At 54.5% G+C, this 21,740-nt stretch overlaps 3 protein-coding genes across 3 annotated transcripts; 1 reads left to right on the plus strand and 2 right to left on the minus strand.

The window, feature by feature from the left end:
* Positions 1 to 2,561: 2,561 nt before the first annotated feature.
* Positions 2,562 to 8,510, minus strand: VOLCADRAFT_93337 (uncharacterized protein; the record flags this gene model as incomplete). Its single annotated transcript, XM_002952647.1, has 10 exons — positions 2,562 to 2,627; positions 3,257 to 3,375; positions 3,770 to 3,842; positions 4,640 to 4,938; positions 5,258 to 5,302; positions 5,720 to 5,880; positions 6,206 to 6,291; positions 6,623 to 6,780; positions 7,641 to 7,643; positions 8,429 to 8,510. The coding sequence occupies 10 exons, from the start codon at positions 8,508 to 8,510 to the stop codon at positions 2,562 to 2,564; spliced, it is 1,092 nt and encodes a 363-aa protein (XP_002952693.1).
* A 2,654-nt stretch (positions 8,511 to 11,164) lies between these two features.
* VOLCADRAFT_62773 (4-hydroxyphenylpyruvate dioxygenase) lies at positions 11,165 to 16,507 on the minus strand (the record flags this gene model as incomplete). The annotated part of the gene is made up of 9 exons (XM_002952648.1): positions 11,165 to 11,293; positions 11,686 to 11,818; positions 12,079 to 12,195; positions 13,504 to 13,661; positions 13,766 to 13,833; positions 14,565 to 14,719; positions 14,988 to 15,138; positions 15,623 to 15,849; positions 16,344 to 16,507. 9 exons carry the CDS (start codon positions 16,505 to 16,507, stop codon positions 11,165 to 11,167), a joined length of 1,302 nt encoding a protein of 433 aa, XP_002952694.1.
* Positions 16,508 to 17,775: 1,268 nt separating this feature from the next.
* Positions 17,776 to 20,268, plus strand: VOLCADRAFT_93339 (uncharacterized protein; the record flags this gene model as incomplete). Its single annotated transcript, XM_002952584.1, has 5 exons — positions 17,776 to 17,865; positions 18,526 to 18,712; positions 18,932 to 19,441; positions 19,500 to 19,513; positions 19,648 to 20,268. 5 exons carry the CDS (start codon positions 17,776 to 17,778, stop codon positions 20,266 to 20,268), a joined length of 1,422 nt encoding a protein of 473 aa, XP_002952630.1.
* Positions 20,269 to 21,740: the final 1,472 nt, after the last annotated feature.

The raw sequence follows: 21,740 nt of genomic DNA on the forward strand, positions 1-21,740 counted from the left end.
TACCAGCCGTATGCACCCGCCCCCCGCGCTGTGCTTCGGCCCTGGGCCCCCNGGCTTTTCAGCCCACAGTGTAATCAACGTCATACACATACATACACATACATACACATACATACACATACATACACATACATACACATACATACACATACATACACATACATACACATACATACACATACATACACATACATACACATACATACACATACATACACATACATACACATACATACACATACATACACATACATACACATACATACACATACATACACATACATACACATACATACACATACATACACATACATACACATACATACACATACATACACATACATACACATACATACACATACATACACATACATACACATACATACACATACATACACATACATACACATACATACACATACATACACATACATACACATACATACACATACATACACATACATACACATACATACACATACATACACATACATACACATACATACACATACATACACATACATACACATACATACACATACATACACATACATATACATACATATACATACATATACATACATACACATACATACACATACGTACACATACATACACATATAAGGGTTTGGCACCACTGGTATGGCGCGACCATTGCCCCCGGGAGATCCCGGGATCGATACCAATTAGGGTCAAAAGTCCTCCCGATGGTGAAAGACATTGCGCCCCTAGTTGATGGACGGTGGTGATCTGGGATAAAGTATACCTGCGGGCCGACCAGGAACGGAGTTGGGCTGCTGTCGACCCGGCAGATTCCGCTGGATGCTGGTGGTGGGTGCGGAACCTGAGCGATCCACTGAGAAGTTGACTAGAGTGACTGGATGAGGGTGCCCCGAAATATCGGGGAAGGCAGGGTTTCGCAGGGTAGCTGCCACGGGCGAAGATACACCCCCCTGTTTCACACATCATACACATGCATGCATACACATTTATACACAGACATACACAGACACACATAACTATACGCAGAAGTTAAACGTTACTTGAATTCAAGTATTACAACTGCGGGCGCCGCACACTGAAAATACAGCTCCTGCTCATTTCGTTATTTGGATGCCATACAGCAAGCAAAGCAATGGGTGAGGTGGGAGCGAGGGGAGGCGCGGCTCAAAGATGACGTCGAGGTAAGTCCACGAGGCCATCAGCAACACTCACGCGCACATCGACTCCTTGACTGTCTTCAGTGCCAATGATCACACCGCGAAACCATCTGCCAAACCTTCCTCTCTACAGACTGGCAAATGTGGAGCGTTTAACGAGGTAACGATCGTTTAATGGAATACCTAGCGATCTGACGTCAACAAGGTAAGGCATTGTGTGCGTAAGAGTTCCACATGAACTCCTCGGCCCCGTGTGGGTTTCACTAACTAAGACATTGTACCGAATAACGTCCTCATGCTGTGTGTTTTGTGTGTTGTATAACGATGGTGTATGTATGTATATGTGCCATGTTATGCAGTAGCCGCTGCATGTGCCGTTCGTGTAGTACAGGTTGTAACGAATATCCAAGTATAAGGTGCAGTACGCTACATGCCGCCTGGATGTGCTTTTCAGCAAGCCTGCTGCTATGCCCATACACGTACAGCACACGCGCAGTGGAGGAAGTATGTGATACACACACATACATACATACACAACAGCGGCCCAGAAGCCTCCCACTCTGTAACATTACATACATTACATACAACAGACCGACATGCGCCCACCCCCCCTTGCCGCATCATGCACATCCCCTCGCCATACATATCCCACATCATAATTGCCACTGTTACTACGGTGCAGCTGCAGCTGAGAGTAACCAGCCCACCAGCCCTGATTTAACTATTTGTCCGTAAGGAGAGACGTAACAGTGATGCCAGCACAATAATGCAATGCAACTCAAGAGCAAGAGCAGGACTGCTCATCAGCAGGGTGATGCAAGACAGCAAGGAACCGTCTGTAAAACTCTTTTATTGTCTAATTACAGGTCGCATACTGGTAAAGAATAAAGAATAAAATGGACGGTCCCTATCTAACATACCAGGACATGTGATCTACAGACGATTAAATACATAGATGAAGGAAAGCCGCGTCTCCACCTGAATTCAAGCTACGTCTGGTCGTGACAGCTGTATGTGACCCACTCGCAGGCCAGCTCAGGAGGTTCCCTCGACAATGAGCAGCAGCCGTCATCGCGCCATCAAGTCACTTTCAGCATTCCAAAGGATTACAGCAGTATATGCTAATGTAACCTGCTTGTACTGCTGATGGAGTAGCAGTACTGATGGAATATGTTGTCCACCCGAAAGATTTGAAAGATGTTCAGCGTATGTACGTCTGTATGTATGTGCGTATGTATGTATGTAAACTTGTGGCAAACGGGACGTTGCAAACTCATACGCGCTCGGGGTTTTCCATCATTACACGGGAGATGAGGATTGTCTCAGGGCATTCACCGCACCTGACTACGTCAACACCTCACATGCGCACAGCTTTTCCTCCGCGTGCACATGACTTCCCCATCACACAATCAGCGTATCGCAGGTGGCGACGAACATGAGGCCCGTCTCGCACGGCTCAGTGCTGACCTATACGAAGGAGAGGGAAGGAAAGGGAGGAGTGCCGGTGCGACCAATTCTACTTGTGACCGGCTAGTGGGCAAACAAGTAAAAGAGAACGTAGACAGGACAGAGCGAAAGCCCTTTTGTAGTGTGGTGTAGTGTGATGAGGTGTGGTGCGGTGAAGAGTGTTTGGTGCGGTGCGGTGCGGGAGAGAAAAAAGGGTAGAAGTTGGGAAAGGTACAAGGGACGAGGAGTGCACCAGACGAGACAGCAATGAGGAGGCGAGCTAGGGGCCGGAGCTAGGGAGGGAGCTAGGGAGCTAGGGAGCTAGGGAGGAAGGAGCGAGGGGCGGCGGGCCAGAGAGTGCATCTATCGCTAGCTGTAGTAATACGGTGTCGTCGTCACCCCATCCCCCTCGCCCCGCGTCGCACATGTGATAAGATACCTACAAGACCTCTCCTCTATTGGCCCTAAGCCACAGCTTATCGACAGGCCGCCTCCACAAACGGCCCTTCTGACAATACCGGTTTGCAACCTAGCCTCGGAGCATTTGCTCGGGCCATAACTGTGATGATACCGGACAAATTCAACCAACTTGCAAGCAGCTTACCAACGAATAGATCAACCAACCAACCAACCAGCCAGCGATCCCTCACCTGCAGTTGCATTTGCTGTAGGGAGAGCCGGCCCTCGACAGCGCCCCCCACAACCGTCGCCCAGTGGGTGTAGAGGGAGGGGTCGAACATAGGCGACTTGTCATCGGATGGGGACGCATCTGTGCCACACACATAAACATTCGTAAACACTTGCTTAGGTTGTGTTTTTCTCTCGCGACGATGCGAGTGCGTTAGGTACGCAAGAACGTAATATGTTGTGGGATTGCAACATATGAACGAACGTACGGCACATTGTAAAGCCCCAAACCCAGCATTGCAGGGGAAAATCCCTCCGTTAGTGACTAACTGTGCAGAACTGCGTATCACTAGGAGGATTGAGTTAACGGGGTGAGATCTTCTGAGTTGCGGCGAGATCTTCTAAGACAAGCAGTGATGATGATGTCCACTTCGATGGACTTCATGACAGTCAGTAGTCAGTCAGTTGCGTTATCGGAGAGGTCCACATTAATTCAAATGAAGCTCGTTTGCGTGCGCGAGCTGTAATCCTGTTACCTGTAGGAATATTCACCGGGGTCTGCTCCTTGCCGACCATCCAACTGAACCAACTGTTGGGGAAGTCCTCGTACTGTGTACGGCGGCAACAAAGATAATAAAGGTAAACCAGCAGCAGGTGGAGAAAGAATATAAAGGGACAAGGGAAGAAATGGAAAGAATGGAAGTGGATGTTCCCTTGAGGCGAAGTGCGGGAGTCCCGCACGGTTGCCGCCCCTCCAGAGCATGTATTTGGATACTACGCAGTAGCGTACATGACATGATGACTTCAGTCCTTACTCCGGCCGCACGCTTTGCGCTAGCCACAACCCTTCTACATCCGCCTTACTTCTCCTTCCATCCCTCCACACGATCAGTGACAACTACGGCACTTGGAGCCATGCCGAGCAAACAAACGTCACCCTGCACTTAAGCCATTGCACGTAACCGCTTTCTCTTACCCATCTTGGGGTGGGTGTTGTTACGCAACGAAATGTAAGATCTAATGAATACCACCCTTCCTGTACGAAAAACGCACGACGGATTTACATATATATACGTGTGTTATACACCACGGTTGTGTTACCCAGAGAGGTGTAACGAGTGCCCAAACGACCCAGAGCCAGCAGAAGAGCCTAGAAGCCACACAAGCTTGATTAGGGACACAGTAGCTAGGGGACCATTATAGAAACCGCCTTGCACATTCTATAAAGCGTCATCGATTGCATATAACGCAAAAGTCCTAACATCCAAGTAATAGAGACAAGGGAAAAAGTCAGCTACAGCCGCCTGTAAAGAGACGAGCGTGTAATAAGCCAAATGTTGAGTACCAGGTACCAGCCAAATGTTGCGTACCATACGTGACAGAGACGTACGGCCAAAACGCCGTACCTGATGGCACGAGGTGTTCGCAATCACTTGGACTTCCTGGCCACTGCCCAGCAACTTCAGAGCCTCCGCTTGACTGGCTGAAACACACAGCGGCGCCCACACCGCCACCCCCGGCTTCGAGTTGGCGACGGCGTCAACGCCATCCGCACCGTAGGAGGATGACGTGGAGGTGGAGGTGGAGGTGTTGACCAGCAGCTCGATGCGCAGCGGCTCACTGAACAGGAGGCCTGAGGGCTGCCACGCCGCCAACAGGTTGTCCTCCAAAGGGATCATTTTGATGGCATGACGCATGCGGGGAGCTGGAGGTGGAGGCAGGGGCGGATCTGCAAGTAGCAGCAGTAGCAGTAGCAGCAGCATGAACAGGAGCAGCAGGAGCATTGGCTGCGGCAGCAGCAGTGGAAGCTGGGCCAGTAGTAGCAGCAGCAGATCGGCAACAGGGGCAACTGATACGGGTCATGCTGATGGTGATGCGACCAGGCGCTGTCGTCACGATGATGGATTCCGTGGCAAGTACGGCACAAGTACGGCACAAGTACGGCACAAATACGCCACTATGATACCCGAACCCCAAAGCCACACTTCAATTCGGCCGCATCAACGGCGCCAGGAGAAACCTACTGGGCGGTGAGGGCGGTGGAGGCGGCTTAGGCTTCAAGGGCTTGTCTGCACGGGGGAGGCGCGGGCGCGGGTTGTCAAGGGGGGTTAGAGGAGGCAGCGGGGTCAGCAGCAAGGCGGACGTAAAGCGAGAGGAAGGGGGAGGCGACGTGGTGTGGTGCGAGGCGAAATGCAAGTTAACCGCCCCACTAGAAAAAGGCGAGACAGGCGAGACAGGAATGCGTGTAATATGTTGTAATGTGCGATGTGCGATGTGCGGTGGGAAGTGAGAGGTGAGAGGTGAGACGTGGGAGGTGGGAGGTGAGAGGTGTGAGGAGAGAGGTGAGCACTTAATGTGCTTAGGTGCCAAGCGGGGTGCGGGTCGGGGGCTTCAGGGCAATTGAGCCGCAATGGAGCCCAGGGTTCGATGGGTAGGTGCGTGGCTCGTCATGGTTCGGTGTACGGCTGGTGCGTGGGCCGGCCCACCTGAGCACTGCAGCGCCACGAGCCGCCTACCCGCGCAGGAGGAAACGAACAGCAAGCACTTCATGTCCAGGCTGTCAGGCAGATCGATCTTGCCGACAGGGAAGGACGGCCAGGATTGGTCGAGTGGGTTGCATGTGAGATGCCCTAACGGACTGGGTCGTCTGTAAGGGTGGTGCGAGAGGGAATGGGGGAAATGGCACCACGATGTGGACGTCACCTCCGGCGGAGGGAAGGGCGTGTGGACAGTGCCGTGCTGACGCGGGAAGGACGTTAAAAGGAGTCAGGTGTGCTAGCGTCCTTGAAGCTGGAAAGTAGGTCGCAGTCCGGCCCTGCAAAAGCTGCAGGAGCGTTTGTTGACCATGACGACCAAGTGGGTGCCACAGCACTCGGGAACGCGATCGCGCGAACAGCCCCCGCCACCCTCAGCCATCCTCATGATTTCCCATATACAGTCTTCTCGACTTCAACCCCGCACTTCCCACTCACGGCTCGGGTTCGTCGTGGCCGTTGGTGCTGATGCCGTTACGGTAGTGCTTTCGGCCAAATTTGTAGCCCATGATCTTGCAGAACACCTGTTGTCAAGCCATCCATTCGCCAGTCCGGGAGCCATTCAGCCAACAAATTGTAAAAAGCCGTTTAGAGGGTCGGGGCGGCGGTGGTGCGGCGGAAGTCGGTCAGGGCCGGAAGGCAAGAAGCAAGGCATACCTGCATTACCTAGTGTCCGTGAGTACGCTTGCGAGTGCGTGGGAGCGTGAGTGTGTGTATATGTGTGTGAGAGAGAGAGAGAGTGTGTGTGTTCATACGTGCGTGTGTATGTGTGTAGGTGTGTGTGTGCTATGTGTACGTCAACAGCACGCCATACTGCCTTGTCAGTGGCGTTCTCCCCAATCCCACGCTGCCCACCAGAGCTTGCTGGTCGTCAAAGCTGCCGTCATCACACAGGGGCGCCCAGCCGCCGTTTTGCGAGTAGCCCGTCTGCAGAAAGAAATCCGGCACCACACGCGCTTCCAGGCGTCCTATGCCGCCGCGGCCTCGAACCAGGCGCAACCCATTCTTGGTACCTGCGCGCGGTCGGCGTGCGTGCGTGCGTATGTGTATGTATGTATGTATGTATGTATGTTGTTACAGGGTGGTTAACTTCGCCAGCGGCCCCCTTTCCTGGGGCAGTCCCTGCTCTCCCCTGCTAGAGGGGCACCCTAATCCGTCACCCCATCCAACTTCAGAATGTATTCGTTGGGTTCGGCAACTCACCACCAGCATCCAACCAAATCTAGCGGATCAACGGCGCATCAACTTAGTTCCTGATTAGCTCGCAAGTTGATTTGATCACGTCCTACATCGTCCACATGATGGGGGGCCACCTCCCATTTCAACACACCTCAAATACCCGAGTAGCCGGCAGGCGAATTTGAACCCGGGTCGGCCGGGAGCAGAAGTCAGGCCTTAATCTCTGCCAGCCGCCTGCCTCGTGTATGTATGTATGTATGTGTGTGTGGAATTTGCGTGAAGGAAACAATTGCGGCAAATTTCAATCAATTCCTCTTTTTCCCCCCCATCCGAAAGCCACTGTCGACAGATGGTCGCAATCCGTATTGCTAGCTGCTGAGATGTGGAGTTGAGGTCGCAGTTGATGGACCAGATTCGCACGCTGGATTGGTGGCGATTGCCGAACCCTCCGTCTCTTCGGTTGTTCGGGTGAATGGATGAGGAGGGGTCCTAGACGGCTGGACCCGCCGCCTTGGACTTACAGTTCGTATGGCGAAGTATAGTGTGGTAGTGGTGGATGGTGCTATAAGATGATAAATCGTAGAACTGACAATGTGATAAAAGCGGCCCAGAAGCCTCCTACTCTGTAACATTACGAATTACGTATTGCCATATGCGTAGGGTGGAGCACTGGAGCACTGGACTCAGAACTTACGATCTGGCGGCGGGGTTGTGGGTGGGGTAGCATTGAAGAGGCCGGGTGTCCAAGGTACATCAGAGGGCGCCGGTGAGATAGAGCGTTTAATGGGACGAGGTTCTGCCAGCCGACGCGGGGTCCGGGAGGGAGGCAGGAGCCTTGGGGCCCGGCGAAAGGGATTTCCCGGGGGAGAAGATTTGGGAGACTGTGCCGGAGAAGGCTTGGCAGATGGCTTGGGGGATGGCTTGGGAGATGGCTTGGGTATGGGCTTGGTTGAGGAAGTCGGGAAAGGCTTGGGAGAGGAAATTAGACGGGACTTCGGGGAGGGCTTTGCGGTGAGTTTCGGAGCGGGCTTCGCTGTAGGTTTCGGAGAGGAGGTTGGGGAAGGTTTTGTTCCGGGTTTTGGAGAAGATGTTGAGGACGGCTTCGGAGAGGACACCGAGGGGGGCTTCGGAGAAGATAAGGGAGCCATGGTGGTCACGACGGGCTGCGGCTTTGTCGCCCCGTCGGTTCCTATGTCCATTGTCGCGCCATCCATCCCTCGCGCTACAGGGATGCTGGGCTCGGGCTGGCCATGCACACCTGAGGACTCAAACGGGAGTAAGAAGGCCAAGAGGATAAGGCAAGGGTTGAATGGTTAAGGATGGACGGTTAACGGGAAAAGTAGGGTAAGGGGCCTAAGGAGACGAGCGAAAAACGAAGGCCGAAGGACGCGACGGAGTAAGACAGGTGCCGCGCCGTACATAGTGTGCGGTCTGTCATCTATGTTATTAAATATCGTGGCATTGTAACTCAAGTTTACTTACTGACTCGAGCTGCGGCCAGGAGCAGTACGTAAAAGAGAATCGGCAGGACGCAGCGTAGGCAGAGGCTCCGGCGCACTGGCATCGCGCGATGGATGCGTGGTGCCTGGTCTGGCATTACATATGTATAATTCAATTGATCTCTTTGTAGGTTAAGGTGTTAGCTGGCACAGCCTTCCCTTTTTGCTGGTGTGCTGTCGCAGACGATGATGGCGCTAGCTAACTGCGCACAGGATTAAAACAAAAGGAGTTGCAAGTAGCTAAAATACAGTCAACTGAAACCGACATGTATGAAGTTACATATATATTGGCAAAACATGTTTGGTTGGTCAGGTACTAGAGTGTCGAGAGGTCGAAAGGTCGAGAGCTTCATATGCAGTCCAGGTGCTACTCAGGGTACTCCAGTAGTGTTTCAACAACAAATGAAACTAAAATAATTATTAAATACCCTATTAAAGTTTGCCACACAAACTACATCGCCCCGACTTATGCCAGCACATCCATTTCAAGTTGGCACGGGCAAAACCTTACACATGATAAACAACTTTAAGTAGCAGCAAGAAATATATCTTCGTGAAATCCAAATACTTTGATGCCAAACACTCACTAAAACGATTTTTGCTTGCGATCCGCGCTGGAGCGATTTCCGCAAGTCCAGGAGTCCAAGCTTCGGCTTTATAAAAGCGTCCTGGAACACTGTACGTAGTGTTTGAATCAGCTGACGTCGTCGGTGTGCAAAGGAACAGGAAGAAACACCAAGGACCCGCCGTTGACCTGAAGGCAGAGACTCTTCGTTCGCTCCCTTCGGATCTTACAATTTTTTTACTGATATGAACAAACTATTTAAAAACACATTTGGAACCGTAAAAACCATGGCACTTTCGAGCGAAACGTTGACCGTTCCGCCTTCCCTGTTTCTACGCCGTACATTTCGACACAGACCAACGCAAGGCAAGGCCACCCAAATCTTGTATCAAAATGATCGTGAGAATCCACGGCAACATTTGGTTTGAGTAACCGGACTACTTGTATGCTTAACGCTATTGATGAGAGTGGACGGACGAAGGGGAACAAACCGAAGAATCGGGAGATGAGAGGTTGAGGTGGCCATGCGCCGACGGCCCGCAACAGGTCAAGATGGCAAATTTCCTCGAAAGCAGCGCGTAAGAAGATAACGTCGTTCGAAGGTCATATTCCCAAGCCCGCAAGCGTTAGTCATTTACGTTCTGCCTTCCACCCTCTTCCCAAGGACACATGACGCGAAGCTGACACCCCCTGTCTAATCATAACCCCCATCCCGCACAAACGCATATTGTGTCGAACTGGTGAGGGCAAAATGCACGGCTTTGTTGATGCGCACCTCCCAAGGTGGTGAACAGACTGGAAAGGTTCCGTGCAGCCGCAACCGATGGCCGCCTCTGCACCAGTTGGCTCGCCGCTTAGCTTTAAAATCATGGTGTGACGGAAAAGACCCTAGTGCGAGAGTCACCCGAGTCACTCGCCGCTGTTGTGTACTGGTGGCAGCATGAGCCGTGAGTTGATGAGCTGCTGCAGGTATTACAGTGAGCCCTAGACCCCAGGGGTGCCGTAATGTGCGGAGAAACAAAGTCTTGAGGTTTGGATGCGTGCCGGCCAACAAAGGACTGGCCATTTGGACTATTCGCCTTGGGCAGTCCTTGCAGAGTGGAGATGGAGCACGCGGGATACGCAATGGCGGCAGGGCCGATGGCCTGGTGACATGTGCATTTAGGGGATTTACTGAATCCTTAAGGGAGGAAGGAGTTGTCGGAACATGTCCTGAAGCACCATAAGCCTTACGCCATAAGCAAAGCAAGGCTCCTTGATGCGTTATTTGGCCATCATCGCTTTCGTAATGCCGATCATCTGGCACACGTCCAAGATTGAAGCAGGCCGTCAGCGCTGTACAGCTGCGGGCAAGACAAGCAGCAACCAGATGCGTTGGCCGTGCCGCCACTGCAAAACGCAAGTTACATCCTTGGCCCAGCTGCAGCCCATGAACAGCGTCGTATCACGCGAGCCACCGAATGGAACCTTTTTCTAGTTTCCTATTAGTTAGTAATTTGCAAAAGCAGCCGCGATGCTGCAGGGAACCCTAACCACCATCGGAGGTTGAACCATGTAGATTGAACCGTACACAACAACAAAGCACTTTACTTCATTACTGGCTCTCATAAAGAAGATTACCCTAAAATACCCCCGGTCCTGGAGCAGCCGGCCACACGTGCCGATATGATACAGCGAGACTAATCCTCGGCTTATGAACGCAGGAAAGAATTAGTACGGGCGACGCAACGCCTCAGATGGTGATTACAATCCCACACAGCGGAGTTGGTGGAGGGCACGGGAGGAACCGCGCAAAGGGGGTATAACACGTCCCGAAAGCCGCGAAGTTAAAAACAACCATAACAGCCTATGATAGGCGTCGCCTTCCTCAGCCGCTAAAGTGGGGCCCAACCAACCGCAGCGAAAGACTTAATTTCCTCCTGTCATGCTTGCATCTGTCACACCACGAATTCTCCGGTCATTACACATAAGTTACCACGGTTTTCACCGCACACGCCCAGCGAGTATGAAACAAACAATAGCTGCCCGGTCAACTGCACATCACAGCCTCTACACAGCTCCTCCTCCACCTCTTCTTCCACCTCTTCCTCCTCCTCCACCTCCTCCTCCACCTCCTCCTCCTCCTCCTCCTCCACCGCTTCCTCATCGTCATCATCACACATTCAACGTGCGCTCGTAATCCTCGATGCTCTTGAACAGCTCGCTGAAGTTCCCCTTGCCGAAGCCGCCGCACCCCGCCGCCTGCTCCGTACCCACCACCGCCCCCGTCGTGGGCTCCTTGACCTGCACAGGGGAGGGAGACACGGGCCGGCCACCCCTCGTCAACACACCGCATATCCATATATCCACATCCGCACCAGTGCGCCCGGCGGTCAGTCATCACACAATTCAACAGGACTGCACAGGCAGGAAAGTCAGAACCCGGAAATCCAATCCACTAACAAGCAGCGTGAGGAAGAAAATACCAGATCCAATAAAAACGCACAAACGAACCACACACATGGGGGGTTCCATGGCATTTCTCAGAGCCCCCAAAACAGGAACTTAATGAACCTTTATCAATTCCAACCCGTAACACTAACGCCTGGTCTTGGGTTTGTGTTGTGCCTGCCAGCCTGCCAGCCAGCCAGCCAGCCAACTAACAACCCGCCACCCAGCCACCACCCAGCACCCACCTCCCGCTCGCAGCCAACTCGCTGAATGACCTCTATGAAGACTGTGGGCCGGTCCCCCAGCGGCTTGGTGAAGATCTGCAGCAGCACGCCCTGGTCGTCCCGGTCCACCAGGATGCCCAGCTCCTCCACCTCCCTGCGAGATGAACAACAGTTGGAATTGGTTGGTTTGTTAGTTGGCTGGGAAAGGGGAAACATAGGGTTTGAGTTAGGAAGGTGGGAAAGGAGAGGAGGGCCATCTGGCAGGAGGGCCGCTGCAGCTGCGGCAGCCGCGAGCGACGTGGTGGCTGCGGCACGTCACAATTCTTTGCGTGGAGGGCTCTTCCCTTCAAAGGGAATACTCCTTTTCAAAGCAGCGTAACCAGTTCATCCCCCCTATCTTCGTGCGCTGCTTACTTGTACTGCATGGGAGTGAGCGTGTCGCCAATTTTCTTGGGCAGCTCGCGATAGTACTTGTCGGAGGGGCGGGGCATGAACTCAAAGCCGCCCATGTCGCTGCGGGCCCGCATCTCCCTGTAGTGTGGTTTCCACAAGGCAGTGATGGTGGGTGGTGGGGGGGGGGGGAGGCGGAAGGGGGATGGAGGAGGACGACGACAAGGCGGCAACATGATGGCAACTAGACGACACACGAACACCACCAGGTATATGAGCATCAGGGTTCGACACCCCGTACGGAGCCCGTAAGTTTTTGGCCTTTTTTCGGTATCCCCGTACGGGCCCGTAGGACTTTGCGGTGGCCCCCGTAAGGATTTTGGGGCGCGAAGCGCCCCGTACGGGGCCGGCCCCGGACCGGCCGAAGGCCGGTTACGGTGGCCCCCCGAAGGATTTTAAGGATTTATAAGAGGCCGTACGGGCCCGTAGGGGAGAGGACGGACCATATAAAGGATAAGGCCACACACTTGGCAGACATAATTCAAATTGCAATATTTAACTACACTTTTCATAATACTTTTATAACTTCTGGTCTGTAACATCCAGCGATGGCAGACAAGGAGTCGTCAGGAGGTGACCAAGGGCCTCCTAAGCCACTGCCCTCCAAGAAGCGCGCCACCTTAAAATTAATTTGAAGCCATACGGAGAGGATGATAATGAGGAGGTTGCGACTGACCCAGAGATTGAAGTACTGGTACAAGCAACATACCCCGCTAGTGACGATGAGGCTTTTAGTGACAGTGACTACGAGACCGACGTAGAACGAGATACCGATGAGTCGTGCGTGGATGAGGAGGAGGACGAGGAGGACGAGGATGAGGAGGACGAGAAAGAGGAGCAGAAGGGATGGGCGGCCGCGGCGGCCAAGGCGCTTGGCTTTCACTGAGTGTGCCGTGTCCCCGAGTGTAATGGTTCACGAAAAAACAACGAAAAAACGATTTACAGGGCAAAAAAAATGCAAAGCGTCACTTTCCACAGCGTTTCAGCCAAGGACAGTGCCCCCGTAAAGGTTTTGCGGGGGTTACGGGGGCCCCCGTAAGGTTTTCGGCCGGTACAGGAGCCTGGTACGGGGGCCCCTCCGTAAGGAAAATTTGGGAGGTACGGGGGAGCCCGCAAGTTCCAGGAAGGTCAGTGTCGAACCCTGATGAGCATGCGACCCGACCCGACCACGACCCGACCCGCACCGGCATGACGCAACAATCCAAATATGGAATGCCATTCCATCCATCCATCCGACTGACCGATCCATTACCATGTTTTCCGAACTCACCACAGGCAAGCGGGCGGGGATTAGGCCCTCACATAGCTCATGAAAACCCGAAACCCGGACACGCCAGCCATCCCAATCCATCCCGCTTCCCCTCCCCTCTCCGGGTTCCTTGTGGTCACCTTAGGGTTGCGAAGATGTCATTGGTGAGTAGGGCTAGGTGCTGCAGCCCCGGCCCCTCGTTCTGCTCAAGGTAGGTTTGGATCTGGCTCTTGCGGGGAGTGCCAAAGGTGGGTTCGTTGATGGGTAGCAGCACAGCTTCGTTGTTGCTGGCCAGCACCTGTATGGCGGACGGAGCAAAATGGTATAGAGAGCGTGGAGAGGGGGCCGACGAGACGGGGGAAGGCGCGCAGGAGAGGCAGTTATTCTCCTTGCAGCACCTACCATGCTGTTCAGACCGCTGTCCACCGTGCCCACATCCTCGGCCACGAACTCGGCAAACTCATGGAAACCTGGGGGTGGGTGGGTGTTCGCGTGGGTGGTGATGGGCGGTGTGCGGTTGTGTGGGGTCACGACTCGAACGACCGCCAACTCGGCCGACGGCGGCATCTGGTATACTTGTGTGTGTGTGCACATGTACTTGGAACAACAGGGCACCCGGGAATCGTGATGTCCCTGATAATAGCAAATAGGAAGGGGAAGGAGGAGGGGCAGGTCCTGAAAGGGAAGACGAATGCCAGAACGGAAGCGGTACCTCCGCCGCCGCCCCCGCCGCGCCGCAGGACGATTGCACACGTGTCCAGCCCAAGCCAAGCCAAGCCAAGTCCTGTTTCGTCCATCGAGAATTACCCCTTCAGTCCTGGCCGGCCTACGACACCGACACCCCCTCGAGGCGGAACCAACCACCCCCAACCGCAAGAGGGATTTCCCCCTGGGTTGCGCATATCGGGCCCCCCCTCCCTCCGTCCCAACCACCAGGAAGTGACCTTCCCAACCCTCACCCCGGCAACACCCCACCTTCTCGCACACATCTAGAGCTCCAGACTGGACCCACGGAAAGTAGGTTACCACCCCACCCCACCCCACCCGGAACACATAGACGAGACTCGCAGAGATAGACACGGACAACACACACGTACAATACTGGCGGCACACCCATGCAACCGTGGCAGCAGCCCCACCCCGCTCGGACTTCCCCTCCCCTCCCCTCTCCTCCCCCCCGTCCCTGCACTCGCCATCTCACCCGTAAACCCCATGACGTACTCCACAGCCTTTAGCAGCTCGTGTGTATTGCCCACCGCGTGGTCCACTCGCTGCAGCCCGTAGCTGATGGCGGGGGAGTCCGGCAGCGGGGTGTAGCCCGCCAGGAAGGGACCGGTGAAGCTGCCGCTCACGTACCTGCCACCGCCACCGCCACCACCCGCGTTGCCGCCACCACCCCGCCACCACCGCGACCGGCAAATGGGTCATAGTAAATAGGTCACAAGTCGCGGCAGTAGGACCCGTAACAGTATATATCCCCACCATACCACAGGGGGGAGGGAAAAGGAACGCTGGCGATCATTAAGGCAGCCAGAGATAGAGGTAGGTGTGCACACACCATACATGACAACACCTACTATACTTGCAAGCACTGCCAAGCACTGCACATCGCACTGGAACGCACCTCAGTACGACATCGCCGTATAGTAGCACCTCCGCAACGGTCTGCGTGGTGCCAGTGGCCTCGTCCGTCAGCTCTTGAGGCGCCAACACGCCCTTGCCGCCGTCGGCAACAGAGACCTCGTAAGCAGCCCGGGCGTCCTCCACCAACAAACCTGAGAAGAAAGGAAATGCCACTCACTCTTATAAAACTGTGAGCGGAATTGTAAGCATAACTGCAATTTGTTAAACCTGAGAGTTTAACTGGACTGCTGCATGTGAGGAAGTGTGTGGGGCATGTGGGGACTTGCCCTCCCCTATTTGGGGCGAGCAGGGACCCAAGCTGAGGGCGGATGGGCCCCTCTAATCCCCACGACAGTCATTCCAAATCTCCCGGCACGCGCGACTCCTCCTAGTACACACACACACACAGACACACACACCTTACAGGCCATGCTGCGATTCCCATGACTCGCAAGCACGCAGGCGCATGCTGCTACGGTTCCTGCAGCGTATGCCGGGAGCCCCCGAGCCCAACACTCATCCGGAACACATGCACAAGTGCGCGCGCGCGCAGACAGACACACACACACACACACACGCTTATCTCGCCATTTTAAACGCGTTTTTGCCCTGGCCCTGTGCCTGTCCCCCACTTACCCACTGCCTTCACGCCCAGCCCGTGGCAGTTGACGAAATCGTACGCCTCATCTACTCGGTAGTGGCGCAGCGGTGTGCCCTCACTCACTGCCGCGCACTTGCGGGAGTAGGGGGCGGTGAAGGTGAAGACCAGGTCGTTGCTGCGTAGCACGTAGCTGGCGTAGAGGGTGTTGTTGGTGGACTGATCGGATTTGGCCACCAGGGTCATACCAAGGCCGTGCTGGAACCTGTCACAGGTGGAAGTGGGGAGTCGGAGGTCGGGAATTGAGGTTGAAACAAGCAGCGGTCATAGCGTTAGCGGTTAGGGTTTTGATTGAGGACAAGGCCCTGACTCAAGGCAGCGAGGTAGGAAATGGGGGAAAGGGGGTAAGTCCAGTAACGAGAAGCTAGACTCGTAAGGCGGTTGTGTAGGAGTGGGTGATGTGCTGGCATGGAAAAGAGGGCGGGGCAGTGAGAAGGGATGTTGAGGTAAGGGACGGTCGTGCTTGGGAGCTTGGGTAGGAGAGGCCTGGGCTCCAAGATAATCAAAAGCCGAAACATAATCTTAAGCGCTGTCCGAAAGATTTCAATTGGAGCAACACCGACGCCTTCGCATAAATCCTCCTGAGCTGTGTGTCCACTGCGCGCCAAGCGGCGGACTGAGACGACTGGGACATCCGGTACATCTAGCATCGCCGCCGAAAAGCTAGGAAACGCTGAATGCGCATAACTTGATACGCACCTCTTAAACGTATTCGTTGCATCAGCGCACCAAAATTCAATATGATGGAACTTCTGCACAGCAAACTTATCGCTCCTCGGGTTGTGGCGCACGAAGTTGTGATAGCCGACAAGCTTAACTCCCCCTTCTCGCCCTCCAGGAGTGGACGCTCCGCCGGATCCCATGTTGCTTGCCCCGAGACTGTTTCTATAAATAGCCTCAATATAAGCTGCAGCCAATACAATGTAGTGTGACAAAAGAATTTACTTGCAAGCAAAACTAGGCACTATACGGAACGGTTGGGGTCCTGTATAAAATGTTCACACGGCAGGTCGTCAGCATCTGCGCAAGTACTGCGTCAGCTCCAACGGGCCGTTTCTCCATTACCTCGAACAACTTCGGACAAGCAACAGAAGTCCAAACATGTTTACAGCACTATTAATTACCGGAGAAACGCATTTGAAATGGCCGATGCAAGTTTACGTGGATATGTCCCCAGGGTCACCAGTTCATTGAGAAGTGTCTAGTTCTTAGGAAAGCCCAGTGAGTTAGGCTTTCATTTTATTTGTCTAGCTAGCCCATAGGGCAGCAAGCGAAGAGAATGTGTGGGGATACATGCGCATCTCGCTGCGCCAGCCCTACCTCAATGAGCGGCAATGTGATGCAATTATAAGGATTTAATGGAAACGCCATTTTCTTCCGCACAGTCGACTGCCGATGTGTTTTGCATGCGGCGTGTAACCGTGCAGAGAATGAAATGAAAACGCGTGCGATGACAGCTTCCGTACGATAAGCGCTGTTGTTCCAAAGAGGTGGAAATCGTTGGGAATGACATTCTCATTTAGTTCCTTACCTTTCGTACTTCAAGCTGTAAGAGTCTCTTTTGCTGCGCTTAGGCCGGGTGGTGCACTAAAGTCTAAACACGGGGAACACAACTAAACTTATTCTTTAACGGAATGCAGCGCACTACACATACGTGGCCTACTGTACATAAATGGTAATTCATTAGGGCGGAAAGACAGCCTTTCTGATCTTGTTGAGTGGGCATGGCCACCGGGAACTATTCATGGCACGAGTTTAACGAATGGGCAAGGGATATCAAGGAGCACACGGACAGGATGCCGGGAGCCAGAGCAATACGAGAGTAAGGGTTTGCGCCCTTCATTCAAAGCTTGGGCGCTGCACAAGAAGAAGGGGACATTTGTCATCGGCCTGACAAAATGTAGTGCCCCTAGAGTGCAAGGATTTGGCACACTCCTTCAATAATCTTTGTGTCCCGCACCGTACGCTCGCCCGGCGTAGGTGGTGGGATGTTAACGCAAAGCATGCCTGGCCCGACCCCGCAAGCCGGCCGTCTGCAGAACGTGCTATTCGCCACACAAGAGGTAACAGATGCTAGTTTAGTACAGGGCGAGCTGTCCACAGAAATTTGGCAAAGCCTTTGGATTTTCGAATGTCGTATGCAGGCCTACGCACAAAGTTTGCGGTCCGGGACTATTTCCGCATGTACCGAACGCGGCGCAAGCAGGAAATCACGCGACAGGTGAGCAGCAAGTGGATTTCTGTACATTATCAACGACGGGTGTGTGGTTTGGCCGGGCTGCGGCATTTATGCGTTGCTTCCCCATGGGCCAAAGGAGACGTTTCTTGGCGCTGGCCTCGCGCAGAGATAGCAAGGCACGCGAAGTTCGCAAAGTTCCCTCGTGTCATCCTGCGACCACGTAGCACTAGGGCGCTTTATTAAAAGTATCGCTATGGTGCCCGCCTCATGCCTCAGACATGCGCACAGAAGTCGAGAGGACAACCCAAAACCAGCGACAAGGCGGACGATTGCCCAGGATATGGCAACTGCAGCAACGAGGAACAGCGGGGTGTTGCCGAGGCCTTAGCAAGCTTGTTGCCTGAAATGAATCACCCTCCGAAGCGCACGCGGTGCGTACCTTCACATTTTCGTTCGGAGGGTGCGACGATGTCTGACGGGCCTCGCAGCAGCAGCAGCGGAACCATCGAAGATGACACGGGCAACGGCGACGCCGGCGCTGGCAAGAGGGATGAAGTACAGTCAGCTAACGGCGGTGCTGACAGCCATGAAGGGGCCTACAAACACCAGCGTAGCAGAACCCATTCTGCCTGGCGACAGCAGTCATCCTCCGGGGGATTGATATCATCCCATGGCGGGGGCACTGCATCGGCGCCTTGTCAGGTGCCGCCATCCAAGCAATCGAGGTTAACCGAGCGTGGAGGGGGTTCTTGTGAAGACCGCAGCGGGGGCCTGCAGAAGTACGACACGCTGCACGGAGTTCGCCGCAATGCAGCAGCAGTGCCAGTTCCACTGCACGAGCATGACGCGCGCAATCCCATGGGCCTCCTGCGTTACCTGCCAACCGTTGGTGGGAATCCGTTACACGCCCGCTTCGCACATCCCGTGGGGACCTTGCTGCCGGAGGCTTTGCAGATGCCTATGCTACATCAGTTGACCGTGATCCCACACACACAGCTCGCAACCAATAGATATCAGCAAGAGGCGTCGTTAGCTAGAGAGGTTGCACACGAAGGCTTCACCGTTAAGCGGCTTGGGGGTCTCAATCACCTTCCCTCTCCCTCCCCAGGCGCTAACCTACAGCCAGGTGTGCCTGTCCGTAGCCAGTGCGTTCATGCAGCAGTGGTACTGGCTGCGGCGCCAGCCGTGGAGGCGAGGGACTCGCAGCTGCGCCGGGGCCCCCTGGCGCCTCTTGGTAACGCGCAGTGTATCAACACATCTGGTTGCGAGATCGCCAACCCCGTGCCCAGCCATGCTGTCCAGCAAGCCGTGGAGATGCGCCGCTCCGGTGAATGCGTCACGCAGCCCGCTGTGGGCCGTCATACCCGGCACCCCGGCGTTGCTGAGGCCCTGACGCGGAAGGAAACACGCGTCCGTGAGCGCGTCGCCCCAGACGACGGGTATCGCAAGCGCCCCAGGAAGGCAACAGTTGATGTGAATCACGCCAGCGTTGAAGGCAAGGCGCAGGTCTTGGCCGGTGTGGAGAATAACCAGATATTACTCCAAGCAAACAAGGGTAAGATGTCGCCGGTATTGGACAGCCGTGCACCGCTGAAGCAGGCTCCCGCGTCCTCGTCTCGTGAGTCCTTGGAAGCTACCGCCAACGTGATCACCTCGTTTCCCAAAGCTCTCCTCAGGTGGCCGAAGGATGGTGAGCCGTCCCCAAATGAACTATTGGGCCCAGCTTGGGGCGGCCTGGGCTCCACTGTCCTCCTTCGGCACTTGCTGAGCAGCGGTTTCGGAGCCGTCATGAGCCATGAGCTATGCTTGGATCCTACACGGCAGGCTGGCGAGCACACCAATTGGCATGTTGGATCGACGGCTGAGATGGGAACCTTCGTGCCTGTGGAAGACCAGAGCAGCGGCGACAGTCGTCATGCAACGGGAGCAGCTGACGAATGTGCGGACGGCGAGCCGGTGGGTGGTGTCGGGCAGCAGGAGGCTTCACTCCGCCAAGATTACGAGTCGGTGCTACACCCTGATCAGGAATTGGAGGACCCGGGTACCGGGCCCATGTGGGTTCCATTTAATGCCCTGGCTCAACAAGGCTATAGTAATGCTGCGGCGTTGCGGACTGGCAACACTCTGTCAGGGTTGGTTGGCCCGCTTGCTGCGACTCATTACCTTCCTGAGAAGCAGCGGTTGCCTTTCCCGTTCATGCAGTTGCCGGCCCTGCAGCAGCCGGCCTACCTGCCTAGCGCACTTCTTGGCGGCAGCGCAGGCCTTCCGGCGCTGGCTATGCCGTTGGCGACTGCCTTCCTGCCCTGGGGACTTGCGAGTGCGCCTGGCGAGTTTGTGAATGCTTTCGTTGGTAACCTCGGCCAGGATGCCTTTCGTTCGACTGGGGCATACAGGAGGTACCTCACCGCAGCCGCTGCGCATGCCGCGGGGGGTGCGTACTTGTAGACGGTCTTTATGTTCAATTCCGGAGGCTGGTGTGTTCAGGGATTTGTATAGTGCTGGGGTTGGGCTGAGCTGCCCGTGGCCCGCGCAAACTCGGCGATGCGGAATGAGCGGTCTTGCCAACGTGCAGGACCAGCGGTTATTCTTGTGGTACGTCCTAAGGGCGTCTATAATAGTTTCGAGCTCATCACTTGCAGGGTTGCGCACGCTGTTTCATTCCAAAGGACAGTTTTTATTTCCTGAAGTGTTTTGGTCGTCCCAGTATGCGCGCTGTGGAGCACGTACAGACAAGAACCTGGTACAGACTGTGGCTGCGGCGTCCTGCGGCCTCTTGGGGGTGCCATTGAGCACACAGTCTTTTTCTGTGCCATTGAGCATGCAGATCACAATGCATTTTCGCTTTACTGTCACAATTGTTGCTTTTTGAAAGTTGCAGCTGCATAGCTATATCTTTCGTGCAAGCAAACGTGGCTGGCTCCACCACCGAGCTTCGTTGTTGCCGGTTTTGTGCTGTCTAAAGTGATCTTGCTTGCCGTCAAAAGCTTTCGTGTGGCTTCAACATGCACCTAATCCGAACCTGCTTTCATAATCCGCTCCAGTGCTGTTTCATTTCTGGGGTTCTGCAAGCGCCCTGTAGGATGATGATGCTCAGGCAACTCTAGGGGCAGTGTTACCTGCGTGCGACCCCACCACGCGTTTTAGAAACAGTTGTGTCCGCAGCAGTTGGCCATAAGAGGCAGGTGCTTGTGAGAGTCAGTAAGGGCTCGACGCCCTCACGGCTGTAAGACGCTGTAAGGAGTGACGGGAAGCTGCCCAGGATGGGACAACTAATCCGCATTTTGTAGGTAGGAATCATGTACAGCGAAACTCTTGACGAAGTGAGTAAATCTGTCAACTCGGCAGCGGAAGACATGCACTTGGCTTCCCCGGGCCTGAGTGACTGTACTGGGGTTGTTATGCCTGCCTGAGGATCACAGGGCTCCATAAACAGTATTGCCTTAATAATATTGCGTACCTACCTAGTACCTGGCGCTGTACACAAGGCCTGGGCACGACACGTCCTCCCATCCAACCCTCAAGTTCAGTGACGAGCAGTGCAATACCTTAGAACACGCGACGTTTTCGTGGTTAAAAAACAATGTTACCTTTCAACAGGAGTGGTACGCTTAAATGTCGGGCATGTACGAACACGGCGCACCTCTTAGCCAGGCGGAGACCTGTGGCCAGTTCAAAGTACAACCGCACTCTTAACACCGGGCATGTCTATCCTTGCCGGCCGCAGTAATGCTCCGCACCACACTCCATATAAGCGCTCGTGGGAAACCCCCTTTTCAGCTCGTACCCAGCCGGAGCATCAGGCCTGCCAAACCGCCACGGAGATCGCAGAATACTCGACGCCGCCTTGTGTCGTTGGCCGTCGCCCCCATTGTTGTCGAAGTCGCCCCCTGTGCAGGCTGCCCCAGCCGCAGCCGCGC

The sequence above is a fragment of the Volvox carteri genome, assembly GCF_000143455.1.
Source record: "Volvox carteri f. nagariensis unplaced genomic scaffold VOLCAscaffold_31, whole genome shotgun sequence".
In the NCBI taxonomy this organism is placed as follows: Eukaryota; Viridiplantae; Chlorophyta; class Chlorophyceae; order Chlamydomonadales; family Volvocaceae; genus Volvox; species Volvox carteri.